This window comes from Leucoraja erinacea, chromosome 18 (genome assembly GCF_028641065.1).
Source record: "Leucoraja erinacea ecotype New England chromosome 18, Leri_hhj_1, whole genome shotgun sequence".
Taxonomy (NCBI): domain Eukaryota; kingdom Metazoa; phylum Chordata; class Chondrichthyes; order Rajiformes; family Rajidae; genus Leucoraja; species Leucoraja erinaceus.
In genome coordinates this window covers 17038960-17056115 of record NC_073394.1, presented here as the reverse complement: position 1 = coordinate 17056115, position 17156 = coordinate 17038960, and the positions used below count along the sequence as shown (strand labels likewise).

Below are 17156 nucleotides of genomic sequence, written 5' to 3'. Positions count from 1 at the left end.
CAGATACAGTGTCTCCAGTAACCCGATTAATATTATGCCTTATTCAGCACAATAAAATAATCGTCATTATTTCATTGTAGCTGATAGACATGTTCTGTGCACAGAACAAAGTAACAACTATTCTTCCTACAACTGCACTGCAAAGGTATTTTTTGGGCTGAGAAGTTCTTTTGAGTGTACATAGGTTGTGAATGACACCAAGTAGAAGTGTTTCATTTCTAACAATTGCTTCTGGAGGAACAGAGAGTAATCAACAGAAATTGTTGTCCCTTGTTGGCCTCTCTAATAAATTATACATGCAAACTCCACCTAATGATTAAGTCTTTAAATTATAACTCATCCATGTTTGGAAAGAAGCAAGACCAACAACACTGAGGCAGTCAAGAGGTTAAAAAAATATTAAAGTTGTGCATCTTTCACTAGACATACTTGACTCAGCCTGCACTGCAGGCATAGGGATGATATCTAAAAGAAGGCATGACTACCTTTTCAGAACCTTTTACTAGTTTTTTTTTAAAATATTACATCAAACAAACATATGGCCTTTCATTACCAACATTTTAATAAATGTGGTGAAAATATAATCCAGTAACAGGGGTGTCAATGAGCCAGAGATAGACACAAAAAGCTGGAGTAACTCAACGGGACAGGCAGCATCTCGAGAGAGAAGGAATGGGTGACATTTTGGGTCGAGACCCTTCTTCAGAAGTGTCAATTAGCCAGTCTGCTTCTGCAGGTCCAGCTACATATGCAAGTGAATTTTCCATCAAAATCTTGGCCTTAACCTGGCCATCCAACAGTTCTCAGCAGGTAAACAGCTGTTGCTGCATCTCGCCTTTATACCCGTCTTGCTGAGATAACCATGTGTTAACATGGCAGATGCAACTGAGTTGGCCAGCAGCAACTTTAAATTAGACTGTTGTACCATTGATTATTTAGTTAGACCTCGTTTGTACTTCTATGGTGTTAACAGACTCGTTATCCCAAGCCTGGATGCTGTCCAGGTTGCATGCGGTTTCATTAACAGAAAGGCTGTGAATAGAGCTACACTGTGAAATCAACAGAAAAAAAACATTATTCTGGAGTTTACAATGAAGGAAGTTAATTAATGAAGCTGCTACACACAGCTAGATTGGGTATGCTGCCTGCACAGAACTCATTGGTTGCCAATAATTGCCGACCGACAGCCATAGTCCACCTTATTTATGGTGGGGAGGGGTTGCAAAGGTTGATGTGAGGGGGTGCTGTAGATGATGGCAGGGAGAGGGGTTCTCCTTGACACTGTTGACATTTTTCACTCGGGTTAACACATTGTACTCTGGCTTGATACTGTACCATAGCACATTGTGCGCTGACTTGATACTGGGGATAATTATTCAGATCTCCATTGGGTTTTTCAATCCTTATATCCATGTCTGTTTTTGAAGGCTATGAGGAGGTTTGGAACAAAATTATTCCGTCAAAACCCAAACTAAGGAATTCTTCAATATAATTATGCAGTGCTTTTTTTCCCCCAATAAATACGAAGATATTAAATTTCACTCTCTTTAATAAAGCTGTAGAAGTTAATAGCTCGCAGTAAATCACGTATAACGTCACAGCTTATATTGATAAAATATCTGTACAAGTTCTTAACATTTACAGTCTCTTACAAATGCATAAATTCACATATACACAGTGATTACAAAACTCAGCATTGAAGGATATCTGGAGTAATTCTAGATCATCCCATTGAGTTTAGTCCATTCATAAATATCTTGTTCACAGACAATGTCTGAGTTGATGAGTAGGTATCTATCTCCCACACAGAAATGTTTTTGACATGCAGCACATTTGAAACACTCCAGGTGATAAACCTTATCCTTTACTCGCATTGTCATTTCATAGGCTCTGATTCGTTTATCACAGGCAGAGCAAAGTCCATCTTGGCCAAATAACCTAAGGTGGAGAGATAAGATGTTAGTATAAAGCAGAAGTAACGGTGAAGAATACAAATTAAACTCATGCTCCGTCAAGTATATACCTATCGATCAACGTTGTTTAACAGGGTTAAAGGAGCACAGTAGGTTTCTCACTAAAGCACACAGGCTGCAAGAGTCCCAAGTTAAGCCAAGGATTCTAGGCTGCAGAATGGACATTGGATCTGGCGATAGTTTCTGTACATCAGGAGTATCTAGGCCTTGGGTCACTTGGAAAAGTTCAATTCATATTTCCAAGAATTTGCCTCTCTCTCATTCTGCAGCTATCTGAGGCTGTGATTTTGGATTTATCAATAGATGAGACCACAGCACAAAACACCCTGACCAAATTTCCAGGCCACATTTCCAGCACAGGTAAGGTGGCAAAAATGGGAGAAGTTCAAATGCAAAACCTAGTTAGTTTACTCACATACTTTATACATCTTGATTTAAGATCATAAGAAAAAAAAACATGGAATCGCACCCTCTGATGAACAAAATTCAGAATATATTCTGTGATTGCTTGAAAGATACAGCATGGAACCAGGCCCTTCAGCCCACTGAGTCCATGCCGACCATCATTCCCACTGAGTCCATGCCAACCATCATTCACCCATTCATACTAGTTCTACATCCACACACCACACACACACACCACACACATCCCTACACACACACACACAGAGTGGGTGCAATTTACAGAGACCAGTTAACATGCAAACCTGCATGCCTTTGGGATGTGAGAAGTAACTAGAGCACTTGGAGGAAACCCATGCTGTCACAGGGAGAACATGCAGACCCTGCATAGACAACATCCAAGATCACGATCAAATCTGGTTTTCTGGCTTTGTGAGTCAACGGCACCGCCAATTGTGCCACTGTGCTTAGTGGGGCTTTGGATGTAGATGCCAACATTTAATGAGCTACATGAAAATAAGCCTCAGATGCGTTGGAAGTAATTTCAGAGACCCGAAAAGTGATAAAAGCTCTAGGATGAAAAATGGCCTATACATCACCTGGATTCAAAAAGGAGAAGAAAGCTAATTCAGAACATTGGCCAGTTCAAATGTGATAGATAACATTTTGCAATTGATGACAAGATGGTGAAGTGATCAAGATCCCCAAAAAGATGCATTTTTCAGAAAGGGACATTGTGCTTGACAAGAATTCCCAGGGAAGGTGATGGATATTGTGGGAAATTTTAAGAAAGATTCAGTGAAGAAAGATTCACTCAAGGCATCAATGATCAAGACTAAAGGTTATGGAATTGAAGATAATTCCATGTATTGAAAAAGCCAAAAAGTTAGAAAAGAAGACAAAGGAACAAGAGTGACATGTAACTTCTCTCTATTGTGATTTGAGTGATTTGGAAGTGGATAAAGTTATTTTTGGATGTAAATTCTATTCATCCATTTTTTGAATAAGAGTTAGAGTGTTCAACAAAGATACAGACCAAACTGGAATAGGCAACTCTGACGACCAATGGAAGTTACTGAAAATATTGGTAAGCTCCAGCACCATTCAGATGGCTCCGATACTGAACTGTACTGTACTGTACTGAACTGATACTGTAAATCATTCACAACAGGAACAATGTTGGACAATGTTGATGCTTAGAATGAAAGGGAAACGGAATGTTAATAACTGCATTGGTCCAGGAATGAAAACTCAACCATTTAATGCTTATACCATTTCCAATGACCCCACTATGGTCAACATCATGAGGATCACACTGACCACAAACTCACAAATTGCACATACCAGATGCAGAGTTTTCACTCCTGAAGAGGTGTAGGCACTCCAATCATCAGACTGTGCCAGCATAACTCAAAATGTAATTTATTTGGCCTTTTATAGGAATGACGATCACCACACGAGTTTAAACCTTCAAGGGTTTGCATGTTTTTTTTATTCAGCAGCAAAGAAAATGAAAAGTCCCTTTGCTATCGGCACAGAAGCGTAAATATATTAAGAATTAAAATTCAAAGAGAGCTGCATACCTGAGATAATCCCTGCGGCAAAGCTTTCTGCCAAGTTTGTAGTACAGTCTCCTCCCCACTTCTCCCAGTCTACACCCGCACAGGTCACAGCTCAGACAGTCTTCATGCCAATACAGATCAATGGCTTTCAGGAAATAACGATCTCCAATATTCTGCTGACAACCGCCACATGTTAATAACGATGGAGGCATCTGCAGCACCTCATCCACTGTTTCCCTGTAAAGAAGCAATTGATATTTGGTAACGTTTATATTAATTTACAATAATATTTGTACAATATATCTATTTTTCTCCAATTTATTTTCTCAGGAAGTGACTTCTGAATATTTTAGGGTTTCTTTGCTCTGCATTTACCCCACATAGGTGGTGGTGGGAAAGAAATTCCAAATAATGAGAGGGAAAAACAAAATGCCGGCAGTCCCCGGGTTTTGAAAAGGTTCCTTTCCTAAGAACTGTTTGTAACCCAGATTTCATGATGAACATAAACAGAGTCTGAGAGAGTGCCATAGAAACAGCAGGCATGGGAAGAGCAGTCACCAGCCAGACAGCCTCACTGACTCAGTGAGTGAGCGAGTATCTGTTCAGCTCAAACCACCCCTCAAATTAAGCAGCTCGTCAATATGTACATTTGTGCATAGGTCGGCCATTTGCAACCAGAGGAGGGCTTGTATGTACACGGCTAATCATCCCAATTTATGGGGGGGGGGGGGGGTAGAAAACTTAAGAGAAATAGCAGCGTAACACCTGAAGGCATTCATTGCAGAATGGTTGTGCAGTTGGTAAATGCCAAGATAACAATCGTGACGTTCACTTTTTAAGAAGAAAGGACTTTTAATGCTCAGATATTAAAGTGGTAGGAATGTGTTTTTAATGGTCAACACTACATGTATGTTGTTCTATTATTGGCTGCCCAGTATTTTGATACATTAACTTTTTGGAGGAATATAAGAGATATTATTTCCACAGAAACTTAAAAGGAAATGCTAGAAGAATATTTCACATAGTAGTTGAAATAACCTGACACAAGAATAAGCTGAGACAACAATGTATATACAATGTAAATATGTCTGAAGAAGGGTCTTGACCCGAAACATCGCCCTTTCCTTCTCTCCAGGGATGCTGCTTGTCCCGCTGAATTACTCCAGCTTTTTGTGTCTATCTTCAATGTAAATACATAAGGAGGAAAGATATAACAACTAGATGAAGAGGGAAAAGGAAAACTAAGGCGGATCAGATTAAGGCGTGATCAGTAAATCAAATAACCTGCGAAATGGAGTCTGCAGAAGAATCCCAACCCAAAATACCATCAATCTATTTCCCTTCACAACCAAGTTCCTCTCGCACTTTTCTTTTTCCTCAAGATTCCAGCGTCTGCAGTCTTTTGTGTCTCCATTTTACTATTCCACTGCAAAATCTTCTCAAAGTATATCTACTTAGAAAAGGTTCCCTCGAGACAGGAGTTCTGAAATCCTTTCTTACTGCCCACCCCCCTCCCCACGAGTCTGAAGAAGGGTCCTGACTCGACGTCTTCTGTCCCTTTCCCCACACCGACACAGCCTGACCTGCCCAGTTCCTCCAGCACTTTGCAAATCGACCGGTAGTCATGTTCCTGTAAAGGATTCAACTCTCTAGCCTTTCATTCTGCATTTTAAGTTAATATGCTGCTGCTGCTTGTAGTTCACCAAGAAAGGTAATTGCAATGTCGCCCTCTAATCTCAGCCAAGGTAGTTGTTAATGAGTCCAGCATTTGGAGGGCAGAGGGGGAATGTGAACTGTGATGGTGAGATTGAGGAGGCAAAAAGAATAAAAATTGGAAGGAGATGAAGATTGACCAGGCAGGAAGATCTCTTAGTGTTCACGGCAGTAATTTTCTCACAATCACGCATTGGCCAAATTAGATTAAACTGTGGCGGCTCCTAAGGGTCGTGCCATTATACTGCCGAACCCCTCGGCACAGGAGTGGTGCAGTCCGGAGGCGGTCCTTAGCCGGAGGGTTTAAAAGGCAGGGTTTGGGTGCCATCTTTTCCTGGTTTCGTCTTCCCTTGAACTGGGAGGAATTAAAGTAAAGTGCTTCCCAAACTTCGGACTACTTGCCTCATTTTGAGACCCACGCACTACAAAACTACCATTTATTTTATTTATTGTTTTGCAGAACTGCACATCAATACAGTTAAATGGCTACATCCTCTCCAGGGTGTGAGTGGCAATAAAAATGCAAATTCTTATTTCAGTGTGCAATGATGAAACAGCTGTATATGCATGGGCCATTCATTCCAGATGATGAATAACTGCTATCATTTTTGTTTCTGTCATTAATAATGAACTGTGAAGTCAGTTCAAATCTCTACTAAATTTAACAACAAAAAGCATTTTCTGTTTAAATTCATAATTTTTGATTGAGCAAAAGAGCACTGTGACATTTGTATCAATACTTCTTGTTACCCTGCATTATGGTCACCTTAATTATGCTAGATTGAAAAATGTACGATGGAAGTTGCTTCAAATAGTGTTTCAACTTCACTGTTACCCAACATTCATAACTGCCTTCAGCAAGTGCATAGTGCTACAACTACAGTATCCCCACTATTCCAACAATGGTGACCTGCTGTGGCAAGAGGTTAGAGCACCATTTTCTTCAATTTATTTATTAGATGGAACCTGCAATTCAAATAACCCAATGCACTAAATTGGTAAGAGTAGACCGGCCATGGTACTGATAACCCCATCCTCCAGGCACTGAAAATGTTAAATTCCCAAAACCATATTTTGTTGCATGATAACATTTTCAGCAGCAGAGATTGTAAATAGCTCGTGCTGGGCAAGATGTAGCCATCATTTGGGGAAAGAGCCTCATGTCCTGAGGTGCATTTGACTTGAAATATTGAGTTCTTACAGTATTCGGTTCAACTGATACAGCAGACCAATTTGGTCTTATTCCCCTTTTATTTCTCTGTTCCGGTGTCTCTTTCTCACATTTCCATCAACTCCTCTATGGTGGGAGGAAACAAGCATCCAACAAATACCTACACTCTCACTGAGAGAACATGCAAACTCCACACTGGCAGCACACAAGGCCTGGATCAAACCTGGTCGTTGGAACCGAGGCAGCAGCAGTCAACGATATATCACCTTGCCACATGTGCAAAATAGAAAATAGAAAGTTTATAATACTGGAAGAGGCTATTTGGCCCACCATGTGTGTGCCAGGTGACAAATGCTACTGAGCCTAATCCAACTCTCCAGCGTTTGTGTCATAACCCTGGTACAATATCAGGGCACTTTAATGCAGTGAGAGTTCTGTCTTACTAGCCGTTCAAATTCCTACCATCCCCTGGGTATAAAGAGGTTTCCTCACCTTCCCTCTACTCTTTCTATCTGTTCCTTTAAATCTATACTGCCTGGATTTTGACACCTTGGTCAACAAAAAACAGTGTCTCCTGTTTATCAATGTTCCTTGATAAATTCTCCTCATAGCCTCCTCTTTCCAAACAAAACTATCTCCAACTAGCGAATGTACCAACTATAACTTTCCATACTTGTGCAGTCACATCTGTCCTGTAATAGGGTGACAGAAATACCATGCAGTTCATGGTTGACCTTTTCTGATAACTTCATCTTGGCCTCCCAACCTCTGTAAGCTTTGGCTAACAAAGGAAGGCATTCCATATGTATTTTCAAAATGCTGCCCTGCTATTTAATGACCTAGTCACAAATGTTCCAATATCTGTCCATTTCTCCATAGTACATGGAAAAGTGCAGCACTGGAACAGACCCTGCAGCCCACAATATCTGTGCTGAACATGATACCAAGCTAACATCCTCCCAATCCATTGCCTCTCCCCAAATGTACTCCCTCATTTCATTATATCAAATTCCATTTTTACTTTTTCTAACCAACTAAATGATTTACACCAACCTGTAATCTAATGCTTTCCTCCTTTCCCTGTCAATCAAGCAGACAATTTTTGTATCATCCTGAAAATTCTTCATCATACCCCTTACATTTAAGTCCAACTTGCTTTGAATTATAAGAAAACTCAAGACACTAAATAATGAGCTATTTGGAACCTCGGACTTGTTCTCTAAATCACCTGCTAATCTTTGCTGTTTGCTTCCTGCCACAGCCAGTTTGCCACACTGCCTTTGATCCCATGGGCTTATACTTCTGTAAAACTCAACATGTGGGTTCTTGCCAAAGAGCTTTGCTAAAATCCACAAAGACAAGATCAAATATACTGCCCATATCAAACCTCCACGTTACCTCATGAAAAATTCTATTGCTAGTTAAACCTAAGATGGCTGTCCAATTAATCTATGCCCTTCTGAATGGAAGTTTCCACTGTCTCTTAGAATTGGTTCCAATAAATTGTGCCCCACTGAAGTTAAACCAACACGGCTATAATTAGGCAATTTATCTCTTTCTTCTTAAACAATTGTACAACCTATATAATCCTCTGCTCTGGCAACACCTGCAGCCTGGAAGTTGAACAATGATGATCAGAAACTACAATTTCCTCCCTTGCTCCTTTAAACAAACTGGGATATATTTCATCCAAGCTTTTTTATTTATTTTCAATTACACTAAATGTCTTAATTCTTTGTCTGTTAATATGTTTATCCATAAATTATTTCACATTTTCCCTCCTAAGCATCAGTTGACGTCAATCCTCTTGTGATAATAGCTCAAGTATTCATTTACCTTCCTCATTTCTTCTGCCTTCACATTAATTGTCAGATTACATTTTATGCACGTCTAAAAAAACATTCAACTTACCTTCACCTTAATTGCCAGTGTTCATTCATGCCATCTTTGTCTTGTTAAAATGTTCTTTTTTATTTAACCCCTGTAGTTTCTACATTCTTCTCGGTTTCCTGTTGTTTTTAACACCTCATTGCCCGATAACTTATTTTGTTTTATCTTGCCCTCTATGCACCTTCTCAACCAGGGGCTCCAGATTTGGTGGCCTACCCCTTCTCCTTGCGGGAACACGTTTATCCTGAACCCCTTGAATCCCATTGCTGATACAAAAGGAGCAGCGCTGTATGTTTTATGTTTCAAAACTCTATGTTTTAAAGGCAAGATTAGAATCCTAGAACTACATGTACAAGCACTGATATCCCTATCCATTCCCTTAACTATATAATGGCCCTTCACTTTAGTTTTAACATGCGAGAAATGATCAGGGATTGTCTAATCTGTTACATTGAGCTATGCAGCATGGCACCACTCTTGACAATTCTGCTCCAATCCTGTACAGCAGAGCCATCTTCTGTGCTATAAACTTTACTCTGGTTACACTACCCAGGAGAGTCTTCTTCCACCACCAAACACAATGCAGTTTAGAAAGCAAGATGAACCCAAGTGTCTCCAGCATAATCTTCCTTTCCCATTTTGCCCATCTGGCAGTGTCCAAGTCCTTCCTGAGGTGTTGGACCACTACCTTCTGAAATGTGCTGTCCACCGTGACATCAACTATTGGCCAAGCTCCAAAACCTGGAGCTCACACTGCAACTGACAACACTTCCTGCAACCACAATCCCCATGTCCACGATGTGGGAATTCTAACACAAGGCCTAGAGTGTCCTGTCATGACTCTATTTCTTAGATTAATTCACTTAGCACAAACAAATAGCTTAAAAACGAAAGTACTGGCTATGGACCCTCCAACTGACTGTTTTTGCTTGCTAACAAACCCCTCCTTTCCACTTTTTCACTCTTTTTGAACAATCGTTCCTTAATCCATGCTAATAGCCTTTAACCCCTGCTCTCTATTCCTCTCTCTCAGACTGTACCAGGTTTTTTAATAAAAATACACCTTTTATCTTCCTCCACCAAACCCCCCTATCTAAAAAGTCCTAAGTTTTGTACTCTGCAGAAGTAGTGGTGCATGGATCTGAACTCTGTGCCACTTTCTTGACTGTACAAATCAGGAAAGTACACTGGACAGATTTGACTGTGCATTACAGGCACATCGGGTGCCTTTTGACTTACATCAACAGCATATGAGCAAAGCACACTTAAGCAGGACCCTTGCTTTTGCTGAACCTGTCTCATTAAAGAAACAGGAAAAAGCCTAGAAACAACCAAGTGATCTGATATAATGGTTCTAAGTAATGTGAGTCTACTACTTCATCATCAGAAATGGAAACCATACTGCTAAGGCCCAATAGAAGCACTGGTGGTAATTGATAATGCTGGCTTCCATTAATCTACCACAACCAGCTGCAATTAAAGATGCCATCTCACATTCACTCTATTCATCCTGTAGTTAAAGGAAATGCAGCACCATCCCCGTCCCTAGATTCATGTTATTGTCATTGATAAACAAAACGCAAGTTTGAAGTCATTACATTCAGTGAAGAGATAGTGGCCAGCTTGGTATGAGAGAGTCACCCCTCAATTGGTAACGGGAAGAGTAAGATTCTGGAAAGCCTGTCTTAAAGGCTGGACCTTGTGGAAAGCACCAAAGATAAAGAGGATTGTGGTCAGTGCGGTGCTTTGAGGGAACTATTCCCCCCTCCTCCCTTCCCCAATATAAAAAAAGGATTCAGAATTTTAAAGTAGCACAAGAATCATCCCAATGTCTACTGAAATTAATATTTTAAAAATCCCTCTAATAATGGTTTTGAAAGGAAGGGCATTCATGCCCCCTACATAGGACCATCTAAAACATCTTGCAATGCCTCCATTTCTCTTGCAAAGTGGAGGATGCTCCGCTTAAAATTCCATGGGTTCTGATGCAGCCGAAGAGTTCTGTGCAGAGTCTGCAAATTCTACCATCGGAAGGAGAAGTGGAGCTTGACTAGGCAGGTGAATGCTCACTGCTTGTACTTGACCTCCATGTGTTCAGCAACTCCCCAGATACTTCACCATTTGGAGCCATTTTCAGAGAGATTCTCATGAGCCAAGAACATTGCTCAAGATTCTTCTCTGTTCTCCTGTGATAAGAAAATAAATCACTACCTAAAGGGAGAACTTGTACAGAGTACTTACTTAAGGATCTTTAGTTGAGGCCCAATCTCTGGTACAGCTCAGCAAAGGAATATGTGATAGTCTGGTGCCCTGTGGAGCCCGGCCTCATGTACACAAACTTTGCCTGTGGACTAAACCTCAGTGACTGATTCTGTTGTGATCTAGAGTAGAGAAGATGAAAGTTGGACAATTTTCTGGTTTTTGATTGAGATCTCAGTGGCCAGCTATTGCTGCTCGACCTGCTTAGATCCTCCAGCAATTTGTTCATTATCTTGCCATGTGTCCCATTCATTCACTCGTCCTATCCATTTCCACAAAAAGCATGTCGAAGAGGATGACATATTGCAGCGAGGGAGATTAAACAAGTTTTTGGCTTGGTACAGCCTTGCTAGACATCATCTGGACTGGAATTGTGTTTCTGTTGGATCCATTGGTTAGAATCACTGCCTGCATGATAAGAGAGCACTGTAGTTCCAGGAACTTCCTCAGTGCTGACACAACCATCTTGGTCCAAGCATTCAAGGACCCACTGCTTAAAAAAAACACAGACCGAGGAGAGCTTTTCAAAGTTAGTTAAACAGCCAGTGCTTACTCACTTCCTCAACCAAATTCCAGACTTTGTTGGAAGTCCCCTGGACTCCTTTACACAAATGCCTATCGGCTACAATCTCTGCACTATCTCCTGCTACAGAGGTGTTGAAAAGCCCACCCCATAACTGCTTGCTGTTTGGGAGTTAATTTGCCATATGTCAACTAATGTGGCCGATCACGTACAACCTTTAGATTAAATACCTTTTAGATTAAAAAATGAAGAATTAAATATTGAATGTTATTTTGTACTGCATCTCTATAGTTTCAACAAGAAAATTGCTCAAATAAATTAAAACAATCCTTTGCAATAATACAGCAAATAGGCCTTCCTATTAAAAATGATCACACTTTAATAATTGTTATTGAATTGTGTCTACTCTAGTAAAATTAGTCCCACCAAATCATGTCTCCCTACTACCAAAGGAACATTAAAAAAATGTATCAGGCCAACCAGTTTCATTCACCATTCAATGAGATGACGGCTAATTGGCATCTCAACCCCATTTTTTCCTTGTTGCTGCATATCTCTTGATAATCTCACCTAACAAAAATTTAGGTACCGTGAATCTGAAATCTCCAAATATTCCTAGATCTTCAACCTACTGCACCATTTGCTTGAAGCATGGTCTGCCCAATATTTAGTTCCATTCACTTCCATAGAACTAAATATTTATTGTGTGGTACTTTGTAAAGTAGATAGAGTACTGTACACTAAATATCCCTGTCTTGTGCAATGTTATCTCTGAGCTATTAGTAAATGAGCAAAGTCACAATGTTTAATTGATGTGATTTTTTGAATTATTTACAGCCCAAGTTATCAAAGCTTAAAACCAATCAGATTGAATAATATTTGAAAAATATTTGAAAATATATGACTCCTACAATCAATTGGAGTACAATATTTTTGGCAGAAGCGACGATTCTGTACAAGAAAAAATGTTTTTTTCAGCATTCACATCTTTTATTAAATATTTATTTAAGTAACCTATCAAATTGCATGTGTGCAGCATGGTAAATCCTCAGATATCATGGATTATTGTTAAGTAGAAAGGGCATTAGTAGAACCTCGCAAAAGGTATTTAGATAAGTGACAAAATAATCTGTTTTGCTGATGGACAAGAGGAACAATTTTATGGAGAACTAACTTTTCAGGCTACAAAATAAAACCTATATAGAGAGAGTACAGAGGAGATTTACTAGAATGTTGCCTGGGTTTCGGCAACTAAGTTACAGAAAAAGGTTGAACAAGTTAGGGCTTTATTCTTTGGAGCGCAGAAGGTTAAGGGGGGACTTGATAGAGGTCTTTAAAATGATGAGAGGGATAGACAGAGTTGACGTGGATAAGCTTTTCCCACTGAGAGTAGGGAAGATTCAAACAAGGGGACATGACTTGAGAATTAAGGGACTGAAGTTTAGGGGTAACATGAGGGGGAACTTCTTTACTCAGAGAGTGGTGGCTGTGTGGAATGAGCTTCAAGTGAAGGTGGTGGAGGCAGGTTCATTTTTATCATTTAAAAATAAATTGGATAGTTATATGGAAGGGAAAGGAATGGAGGGTTATGGTCTGAGCACAGGTATATGGGACCAGGGGAGAATACGTGTTCAGCACAGACTAGAATGATGGAGATGGCCTGTTTCCATGCTGTAATTGTTATATGGTTATATGGTTATATGGTCTGCAAGACACTACTTCTGATAAAACAGTATTCCAGCCATTCTGTGGTGGCGCCAGTCCAGATCAAGCCATTGGAAGTGCTTGGACCACCATGACGTCAGACAGCACACTGCACCTGAAGCTTAGCTGAGGAAATATTTTACTTGGTTGGAACGTTACAAATGTTCATGATGCTAACTTCTTGCAAGAGCTGATTGTCCTGTGAGTACAAAATTAGACTAGGCCTTGCTCTCGAGTTTAAAAGAAAGAACGAGAATAATCACATGAATAAATTGTGATAAAATTCCTGGGGATATTGGTAAGGTAGATGGTGGAAGGATATTTATTCTGGCTAGGAATCTAGAAAGAAGCGGTGAGGTCCATGAAGGCCATTTGGGACTACGAAGATAAATTTCTTGAAATGGGTATAAATCATTGCTATGTTTCCCCGTAAAATGTCACATGTTTAGTTGCTGAATATATTGCAGATAGATTGATGGAGTTTTGCTCATGAGAAAGAGAAGAAAGGGTTATGTGGGTGTTAGAGGAAAGCAGAGCAGATCAGATAAATATGTCATGATTTGAAAAACTGACTAGCCTACCTGCTCATATATATAGCAACCTATGCAGCAGTAGAAACAAAGAAATGCAGATGCAGGTTCATACCAAAGAGAGGCGCAAAGTGCTAGCGTAGCTCAGCGGGTCAGGCAGCATGTCTTGAGAAAAAGAATGGGTGATGTTTTGGGTCGTGATCCTTCTTCAGATTGAAAGTAGTGGGGGGGGGGGTCAGAAATGTTAATACAGTAGTTAATTTGCCTTTGGATTAGTAATAGTAAGTTATATAATTCAGGAGTGCTGTTCTATGTAGTACAATAATAGTAAGATGTAACACATATCCAGTTAAGTATATAAAACTAAACTAAAGTCATTCTAAACCAAACTAAAGCCATTCTAAAAATTAATTTCTGTAGTTTGACAATTACTGAGGCTCATCAGATGTATGCAATGTTATTGTTTCATAACAAATAAAATGTAACATTTTAAATGTATATACATGTTTAATATGAATTCTGTTACTTCAATGTGTTTAAAATTAATTTATCAATAATTTCAGCAATCTGTCCGTCATGGTTTTTCAGTAAAATATGCAAAGTTTAAAAGTTGAAGTAAAAATGGCTTTAAGTTTAATGAAGTCGGACCTTTCTGAAGGGGAAGTTCAGTTTAAGATATCTCAGAATCCCCCAGAATGACTACAAAATATTAATATGTAGGTCATGGGTTCATCTGATAACAAACATGTTTATCAGATAAGCGTCAGATAAGATGGTGGGATCTATCTCCTGCAGAATTTTGTTCCACCTTCCTTCCAGATTCAGCAGTATTTTTTTTAAAGATACGTAGTGTAGGAATAGGAAGGGTTCCACAACGCCGTGCCAAACATCAAAGGGTTGAAAGTCACAACAGCTGCTCAGATCAAATAAAATACCATATCTCAGAAATCAAGACTATAATTATAAATGTACTGCTTCCAAAAAGATTCACAAAAAGTTGGCATGAAAATAAATGTATTTCACAAATTGTTACCATCATCAGTCAGAACCCCCGTGTGTGTTTTCGTTTCTTTTTCATTACTCGTTGGGCCACTATGCTGCTTGAAGATTTCGGAGATGATTGACATTGACATCGACTGTGTCCATTTGCTTTGACTATTTGGGGTTCCTGCCGCATTAGACCCTTGTCTGAAGAAACAGCTGAACCCCTGATCCGTGCCACCGGTCCAGCACAATCTCTACCCCCTTCCCACCAGCTGAGAATTGAAATGAGAAGGGCTCACTTACTCCGCATTCTCCAGCGATTTCCTCTCGATTGCCGCTGACATTTGGTCGGGGAGCCGATCGGGGTCGCTGGCTGTGGGCTGCTGAACGCCTGGGCTACACACAGCAGCTCGGCAAGGCCGCTGGCTTTTTTATATCGAGCTTAGCCCCTGATCACACGTTTCCTTTTCCTCATCACGATTCGGACAATACACGGAAATTCGTGTTAAAGCCGCAGCTTTGAAGCGTCGCCAAGGGACTGCTTCCTCCAAAACAAGACTCATCACTTTTAAAGAGGCAGTGCCCCGCTACTGTTAAAGGCACTCTGCACATTGAGCTGATAAATAGCTGCATCATTACTGTTTGAGAACAGCCACCATGTATTGTCGAGCACCCAATTTTGTATCAAATATCCGAACCTGAAATTTGCATTGTGGATATTTTATGATGGAGATCGAGTTGATTTTTAGAAAAAATATTTGGATTTGAATACTTTAATATTAGATGACAAAGTAGTGAATGTGATCATCCCACTAAAATAATCTAAACACAGAGAACTATTCCTTTGCCACCAAAGTGATTAAATGAACAAACTTGGTCTTGCCAAAGCTGGATCCATCATCTAAATGTCCTTTAAGAAGGAATTGCAGATGCTGGAAAATCGAAGGTACACAAAAATGCTGGAGAAACTCAGTGGGTGCAGCAGCATCTATGGAACGAAGGAAATAGGCAACGTTTCGGGCCGAAACCTGAAGAAGGGTTTCAGCCCGAAACGTTGCCTATTTCCTTCGCTCCATAGATGCTGCTGCACCCGCTGAGTTTCTCCAGCATTTTTGTGTACCTTCTAAATGTCCTTCGCTTATTGGAGGTAAACAGAAATGCTGGAGAAACTCAGTGGGTGAGGCAGCATCTATGGAGCAAAGGAATAGGTGACGATTCGGGTCGGGTCCCTTCTTCACTTATTGGAGTAGTTTATAACGATGGTCATGGAGTCCATCAATTGCTTTCTCGAATAAATGAATGGAAAGTCTTGAAGGATCTATCCCAAATATGTTATTGGTACCGTCAGATCTTCAATTACATCTTGTTTTATTTTCGGTGTTTTTTCCAACTCTCTGGATAAGAGAGTAACATTAGTAGCTTGTCTTCCTGTGTTTACATTATGCAATCTACTAGGACTACTCAGCAAGAGACTCATAAAGATCAGGGTCAACAAGTCAGTTGACAGGATAAGGGTGAGGAACGAGTCAATGCTCTATGCGATTAGCTATCAAATTAAAAAAAAAGCATGGTGCGTGATTCACTTCCTGTAGTGAATGTTAATCAACATTAATTGGGAATGGAAACAGGAAGAGAAAATGGAAGGATGACCAGAGATCAAAGGTACTTGATGACCATTTCCTGTGTCTGAATGATTAGGATCATGTGCAGGCAGAGAGATTAGATTCATTTGGTATCATGTTCATTTGGTATCATGGTCAACACAGACCTTGTGGGCTAAATGGCCTATTTCTATGCTGTACTGTTTTATATCCTGTTCTTTGATGCCAATTTAAGAAGAATCCTGACCTGAAATGCCATCTGTCCATTTCAATTCCCAGATGTTGCCTGACCCGCTGAGTTCCTCCAGCAGTTTGCTTTGTTTTACTGAAGCATATGAATATGAGTTACAAATCCTGGTGGAAGTAGTGGGGAGTTATGGATGGGATGTTTGCAGAATGTGTTTAAAGAAATGAGGCTTCCACTGCAGTTGATGGTATATGATATTTGAAAATCTATTCACAGAGTCTGAAGTCGTTAGACTTGTGGTGTCACAGACACGTTCTCAGTCTAACATGTTGATTGACTACTATCTGTTCATTTCTCAATATCTGTCAGGAGAATCATTTGTGCCATGATTCCTCCCTCAACACCATAGATGCGGAACACTCCTGCCTTTTCTAGTTCTTTCACCAAGAACTCTATCGCGGAGCTGTAGGAAGATGAGGTGCCCAGTCTCTCCCAAGCTCAGTCATTGTTGGTTGCACAGCATTATTCAGAATAATCCCAGCTACTCCAACACCACAATGCACCTTCCCTTTAAGAGTTGCAGAATAGTTTGAAGCAGAATAAAGATGCCTTACAGGGCAGTAATGTTAATTGGGCTTCCCATTGAAGTGTAGAGTT

The 17156-nt window shown here is 40.1% G+C and overlaps 1 protein-coding gene and 1 long non-coding RNA gene across 2 annotated transcripts in view; one reads left to right on the top strand and one right to left on the bottom strand.

Moving 5' to 3' along the window:
- The window catches only part of LOC129705698 (uncharacterized), a 33109-nt gene that overhangs the window by 7172 nt on the left and 8781 nt on the right, over nt 1-17156 (top strand). The gene's annotated exons all lie outside the window — the stretch shown is intronic.
- lmo2 (LIM domain only 2 (rhombotin-like 1)) lies at nt 1532-15272 on the bottom strand. Its single transcript, XM_055649405.1, has 3 exons — nt 15015-15272; nt 3959-4174; nt 1532-1938 (listed from the first exon to the last, which is right to left on the bottom strand). The coding sequence occupies exons 1-3, from the start codon at nt 15053-15055 to the stop codon at nt 1719-1721; spliced, it is 477 nt and encodes a 158-aa protein (XP_055505380.1). The 5' UTR covers nt 15056-15272; the 3' UTR covers nt 1532-1718.

Coding starts and splice junctions, on each gene's coding strand:
- lmo2 (XM_055649405.1), bottom strand. CDS start 15,055: ATGTCAGCGGCAATCGAGAGGAAATCGCTGGAGAATGCGGA. Junction 4,175..15,014: donor AAATCGCTGGAGAATGCGGA/GTAAGTGAGCCC, acceptor GCTTCTTTACAG/GGAAACAGTGGATGAGGTGC. Junction 1,939..3,958: donor TGCCGCAGGGATTATCTCAG/GTATGCAGCTCT, acceptor TCTCCACCTTAG/GTTATTTGGCCAAGATGGAC.